Below are 7,113 nucleotides of genomic sequence, written 5' to 3' on the forward strand. Positions count from 1 at the left end.
ACTTTAAAGTGTTGGTTTTTCCGGCAAAATTTTCAAAATATTTCTCCAAAATGAAGAATAAAAAATTTGTAATAAGTTTTTCAATTTTGAAGATTATATTATTAATATATTCAATAAATATTAATTTTCTTTTCGGCCAAAGTGAATGCTTCAAACTAAATGGTAAGGAGAGATAAATAACGTATTTAATAAATCGTATTGAATATTTTAATAATATAATTAATAATATAATTTTTAAAATGAAGAACCTCTTGAAGATAAAAGTTATCTTTTTGAAGATTTTTATTTTTTATTTTTTTATTTTGAAGAATCTGTTAAAAACATTTTTAGTAGAAATTCTTATAATAAATTATTTTTTGTATTTTTAGTTGTCACATTATTTCCAACTTATCAAATTAAAAAACTCATAAAAAGTATACAATGGTAGTCCTTTATAAATGACTTTTTGTAGATCCTATGCAATTTTTTTAACATCAATAATTACTATATATTTATAAATATATATTAAATAATTAATTTGAAATATATATAAAAGAACCTATAAATTGCCCTTTCATATCACCTTCAAGATAGTAATCAAAGTTTTTATAGAAGAACTTATAGGAGTGAGTTATTTTTTTTAAATAAAAGCTCTCTGTAATGATCGTAAAAGAACTACACTTTTTTTTTCCTACAAGAAACTTGCATTAGAGATGTTTTTACTAAATCTCGTAAATTCACATGATTTTACATGATTCTAATATAAAACGGTTCAATATAAAATCCTCGGTAAGAAGTTCTCGTTTGTTTGTTTATGACTCGTGATATATGAGTGAATGATACTTGTCAAGGAATTTCGAGGGAAATTGATCGAAATGACTATTTTTCTCATATCAATTAATCTTTTAGTCATTTCTTTCCTGATTTTATCTAAACATCATTACCTCTATAAGTGACACCTCTGTAATTCGTGGAAGTAATTAACAAGACAAAAAAACACAATTTCTATCCAGGTCTGCAAGTGACACCTCTGTAATTTCTTGCAAACCGAGGCTGAAATTGTAAATTTATTTTTGTCAACCACAAGGGTGGTGTCTGATTGGTTTGAACTTGACTGCAAAGGTCAAAAGTACCCGGAGGTCTCAAGTTCAAATCCAAGGAGAATAAAAATCCTTTTGTGGCCACGGAGATTCAAATGCAGTGACTCCGGATCATCTGCAAAATAAGTGGTTGTCCTGAAATTAATCGGACTCGCATAACGGGTTAGATATTCATGTTAATAAAAAAAAATATTTTTGTCTTTTAACTATTTTTTTTTTTTTTTTTTTTTTTTTTTTNGGAGATTCAAATGCAGTGACTCCGGATCATCTGCAAAATAAGTGGTTGTCCTGAAATTAATCGGACTCGCATAACGGGTTAGATATTCATGTTAAAAAAAAAAAATATTTTTTTCTATAATTTTTTTTTTTTTTTTTTTTGTCTTCTTTTAACTATTTCCCAGAGGTTGAATCATCCGGCAACCAGATGAAAAAGAGCGGAGTCAAACAAACGACTTGAAGAAAATGGTGAATTTATGGATAACTTGTGCATCCTCCATATCCATCCTTCTAATCGCAGCTACAGTAGGTGAGTTAAAATCGAAATCTAATCAACTTATATTTGCATTGTTCTTTCATATTTTTCAATGGTGAGGAGTTTGAGCTTTATATGTAAATCGAACTGCGATTTGATGGATTCCGACGAATCATACAGTTTCGGCCTATTCCAGAGACGTGACCGAGTTGCAGATCAGCGTCCAGGTAAACCTATGGATTTCTATATCCCTTGTTGTTGTTATTAATTGATTTTGGTTTGCTTGTGTACTGTTTAGAGTGTGGCGATTCTGTTGAGCAATATGTATACGAGATTCTGGATGTATATAACAACTCAATATTTTTAGAGTTTCTCCAATCCCCAATTTCTTATATTTTCTAATATCGATTGTTAACAGTCAAGTGATCTCACGGTCCCGGTATTGTCAAAAAACCACAATGCAAACTGATCCAATACAACAAATGCATATAAACGGGATCTAAGGGATAATCAGATATACGATCAACAACACGTAAATTCAAACAGGGAGATTTAACGTGGTTCCACTATCATCGATAGATTACTAACCAGGAGGATTACAACGTGTTTACAAAGATCCTTGGATCTCAAATCAGCAAACCAAGCCAAACAGCAGGTTTCTACAGCATCATTTTAAACCAAAATTTAACTGGCATGTGAAGACTACCTAGCTTTTACGAGTCATGAAGGATGGATTAAAATTAGAGGATTATGTTTACTAATTGGAATGCCTCTGGGTTCTGGCTCTGGCTCCATTAGCAATTTAGCAGGATCTTTTGATCTATTCATCTTATGTGATGCAAGGCTTAAGGATGTTTAATCTGTCGTTCAGATCCGTGGCGGCCAGCGGTGGTCCACATGGAGGTCATATGGGTTTGGGTAAATCAAGTAGGGAAGATGGGATGTAATGGAATTGAATTTGTCTTTTTGAGAAAATGGGATGGAATGGAATTGAATTCCTTCTCAATTGTGATGGAATGACCAAATCCATGAATGGTAGAATGTGTGAAATTCAATTCCATTCCACAGGTAAACCAAACGCCTGAATGGAATTTGGTCAACAGAATTGTTCATTCCAATTCCTTCAGATTCCGTCGGAATGCTGCGAACCAAACTTCCCCCTAGTGATTGTGACCACAAAACCCAGAAATTCTAACAATTTAAGCTGGTAATTTGTTTAAAATTCCTACTATATTACTTGATGTGTTATGTCTGTAATGCCTTGTATAATGATACTTATGTAACAGTGTTTCTTTTGTTTCTGAATCTTGGATCTTTTATTGTTGCAGCATAAGCCAACATCTTGTACAATACAGGCACACAAAGGTGATAAAATCAAAGTACATTATCGGGTGAGAAGATATTTCACAATTTGTGTGTTTTTTGAGTTGTTCCTTGTGAAACATTTTATTAGCTGAGACTAAATTTCACTTGTCTTGCAGGGAAAACTTACTGATGGCAAAGTTTTTGATTCCAGTTTTGAAAGGGGAACCCCATTAGAATTTGTGCTTGGTAGTGGTCAAGTGATAAAAGGTTGGACACCCAATCTCTTCCATTTCTTCTCTATAATTGGTCCTAATTTTTGTTTGCAAATGGTCAAATTTTTTGTTAAAATGAAGAAGATAGATAAAGATAGATAGAAATATAGTATAATCCTGACTGAAACTACACTAGCATAAGGTAGCGTCTGGTACTCAGACTAGATGGGACAGGACATGACTGGACAAGACTAATTGTCTGTCATGTGTTTGGTCAGACCAGAACAGGCCGGACTAATTCTCTGTCCTGCGTTCCATAAGATGGACCGGACAAAACTGTTAAAATGACCAGATTACCTGTCCAACCCACAATTGATACCACAACCATGGCTGAAACCACAAGGGTGATGCCTGATTGGTTTGAGCTTGGCTCCAAAGGTAAAAAGTATCAGGAGGTCCCAAGTTCAAATCCAAGGAGGAATAAAAATCCCCTTGTGGCCACGGAGGTTCAAATGCGGTGACTCCGGGCTATCTGCAAAGCAGGTGGTCGCCCTGGGATTAGTCGGCTCGCATAGCGGGTTGGATATCCAGGTTAAAAAAAAAACATGGCTGAAACCAACAACATCAAAGTACCCCATAACTTACATTGACCATGATTGAACCACCCCTGTAAAAATCTTTGATTGTAACTGAACAAACAGACTTAAATGGCCTAGACAACTAATCACAACAAAACTGACACACACATTGCTTTTAGTGAGGTTTGAACTTGACCTTAAGGAAGATCAGGATCTCGCAATACCTGGGTACCACTGGTCCAATGACCCTTGGTGGGAAGCGTTTATTCTCTTTGTTTTGTGTTTATGTTAGACTTATAAGGCTCTATAAAAACCCATCATTGCCTATGATTAGGCTAAGAGGTCCGACTCAGATAATTGCCGACTTACAACTGCTGTTAACCTAATGTATTGTATCAACCATTAACGAAGTAGAAATGACAATTACACCCCTCTGTTTGAAGTTATTGCTAATCGTAAATTAGTATTTACAAGACGTGCTATATTGTATTCTTAGTATGCATATTTTTTATGTGAGACAATATATTAACATCGTATTTTCTTTGTTACTTTCTTTAATTTCAATTATTTATTTTTTATGAAGATATTTATTTCATTTCAGGTGGTATTTACTGCTTCGGTTTGGTTTGGTTCGTTACCATTTTTCTTAATACATGAAACTATGATATTATAAAAAGGATTTTTTATGCCAGTCTCCCCACCTTTGTGTATGAAAGATGTGATTGTAGTCTCATGGTTATCAAAACTATGTAGAAGTTCATATATTTATGAACCATTTGATCTTTAGGTCCACAGACTACTTAATCAAACAAAGGGTTATTGGTCTAGTTGTAGCCGGGTTACTATTAGATCCCAATCTTTTCTTGTCTAAGCCTTACCAAAAATGAGGAGTCTATGTGAGTTTTACGATATATAAATATCATATACTTCAAAAAAGGTACTTGGTCAAGTGAATTATTGTAATTTGGCGGATTTACTTTTGCAGGATGGGACGATGGACTGATGGGAATGTGCGTTGGAGAGAAGCGTCAGCTGACGATACCCGCTAAAATGGGCTATGGAGAGAGGGGATATCCACCTATCATTCCAGGTAATGCTCATTCCCGTGGTTTCTCAAAACAAACAAGAATTGCAAGGATACGTAAAAACCCTTTGAATCCTTCTTTAGAAAAGTACGTGTTTAACTGATGTGGTATTCTAATAAGAGTAAACAAATACCTTGGTTTATTTAAAATGGTTGAGAACAATCTACGACGTTGTTAATATGTGGAAGTTGTCTGACGATAACAAAGAACGATGTGTGTTTGTTATATTGTACTCCCTCCATCCCAAAATACATATCCCTAATAAAAAGATCACACAGTTTTGGATATATGTAATTATTACACTTTTTAATCACTAAATGACAATTTTACTCTTAGTGATAGAGAGAGTAGTTAATTTCTCCATCTCATAATTAATGATAGAATTGGAAAGTTCGACAATTATTTTTGAGACAAACTAAAATAAAAATTATGGACACTTATTTTGAGATTTAGGAACTAAATAATTGCTTCTTATAGTGTGCCTTAAATGGCATTATTCTTGCTTATTTGCTACTCCGTCTATCCTAAAATAATTGTCTATATTTCTATTATATTTATCCCAAAATAAGTCTATTTTCATAAATAGATAGTTAAATTTCCGAATCTACCCTTAATGCACAAATATTTAAGAATTGACACGATAGATGCATTAGTTAAGGGTAAAATTGTAGTTTAGTTAACTAAAAATTGCAATAATTATTTGTGGTTTAAACTGTATGTCGTTTCTATTGTGGACACTTATTTTGGGATGGAGTAAGTATATAATAGTGATTTGACTGCACATTGACTGAAACTATAACCAACATGATGGATTTGTTCCTCACCTCATTGGATCCCGTTAGTTTCCAAAACAAATAATATCGTGATACCAACCTAGTGATAACCGTCTTTGAACGTAAACAGGTGGGGCCACACTTATATTCGATACGGAGCTTATCGCAGTTAATGGAAAAAGACCAGGTGAAGGAGACAACGGTAACGGTGAGTTATGATCTCAAGAAGCCTGATTGGTTGCTTGATGGTATAAGCCTGTTGTCTGCTCGGTATTTAGAGTTCAATTTTTGTACCTTAAACTCGAAGCACGACACTAATCTTTCTAACGTAGAAATGGCCTAATCGTGTTATAATGATTTGTACCTCACGAGCTTCGACTCATATCTTGTACTAGATTTTCTCCATTTCCACGCTTTACTCTTTATAACTGTTATAGACGTTAACACCCTCCAAGTTGGCATTGGGGAAGATACGACGAACACACGCAACAGAACCGTCTCACTCTTTTTGTAGGCCCAGTTACACATGTTCTCAGAGACGGGCCTAGATTTTTTTCAAGTGGCGGCACCATTTGACTATAAGAAACAAATATATGCATATTTTTTGCAAAATCATCACCAGTCTGTTGGTTAGCTCATTGCTTTTCATATCTGTGATCACGTGTTCGAGTCTTTTATCATAATTTTTTTTTTCCAGAATCATAAGAAATCTGAAATTAAAAGTTAAAAACTAATATAGCTATAACTCAAACCCTTTTTACGAGCATGAAAACCTGCCCATACATGCCCTATAAACGGGCTGGACTTGCCCACGTGCTAACGAGCGTAAAAATCGTTTTATATTTTTTAGAAAACAAAACTTATATAAAATCACAAGCTATGTAAAATAATTCAAAATACATAACAATTTTTCCAACTTAAAATTAGACGTAAAAATGGTAACAATGTACATAATTTAGAAAAACATTGTCTTGCAAAATATGTAATATCGATAAAGGAAATGATCAAATGAGATAATAAAATAATTGACCATTTGTGGTAATTATGTTTTTACTTTTTAGATTTTAAAAGAATGTTAACATCATCGGTCATAATTAAGTGTTACTATCAATAATTTTCAATTTTACTTGTAAATTTTAATTATAAAAGTCAATTAATATAAAAATATCAACGGGCCAAACGGGCTTGCCCAATTTTGTTTTTGCATCGCTGAACAAGTTAGTCTGGACTCACTCATTTCTTCGAGAATGTACTTTTCTAACAGACCGCACAAGATGAGTCTAGCAGATCGTCGCGTCCATGAACAGTTCTACTTAGCTTCCACATCAATCAGTAATTACAAGATTAACGATTACCAGTCATATTGTGCACAAAATACAAATATACTTGGTTATATTTGATTGATTTTGTCTAATAAAAAATTTAAAAGAAAATATATTTTTTTCTATTATTTTTTATTAAAACCCAATATAAAAAAATGCTAATTTGTTGGTAAGATACACTTGAATTTCAACTTTGGAGTGCAAATCTTTCCTTTAAAAGATATTTGTACACATTTTTCAAGATTTTTATATAATTTATTATTGTATAAAATAATCACATACCTACA

General features: G+C 33.2%; 1 protein-coding gene across 1 annotated transcript; it reads left to right on the forward strand.

Annotated features, from left to right (window-relative positions):
• The first annotated feature begins 1,500 nt into the window (after window positions 1-1,500).
• LOC112513232 (FK506-binding protein 2-like) lies at window positions 1,501-5,916 on the forward strand. Its single transcript, XM_025119435.1, has 6 exons — window positions 1,501-1,605; window positions 1,732-1,778; window positions 2,880-2,942; window positions 3,033-3,123; window positions 4,632-4,736; window positions 5,635-5,916. Exons 1-6 carry the CDS (start codon window positions 1,542-1,544, stop codon window positions 5,721-5,723), a joined length of 459 nt encoding a protein of 152 aa, XP_024975203.1. The 5' UTR covers window positions 1,501-1,541; the 3' UTR covers window positions 5,724-5,916.
• The last annotated feature ends 1,197 nt before the right edge of the window (window positions 5,917-7,113 follow it).

The sequence above is a fragment of the Cynara cardunculus genome (assembly GCF_001531365.2).
Source record: "Cynara cardunculus var. scolymus isolate 2C chromosome LG 5, CcrdV1, whole genome shotgun sequence".
NCBI classification, from domain to species: Eukaryota; Viridiplantae; Streptophyta; class Magnoliopsida; order Asterales; family Asteraceae; genus Cynara; species Cynara cardunculus.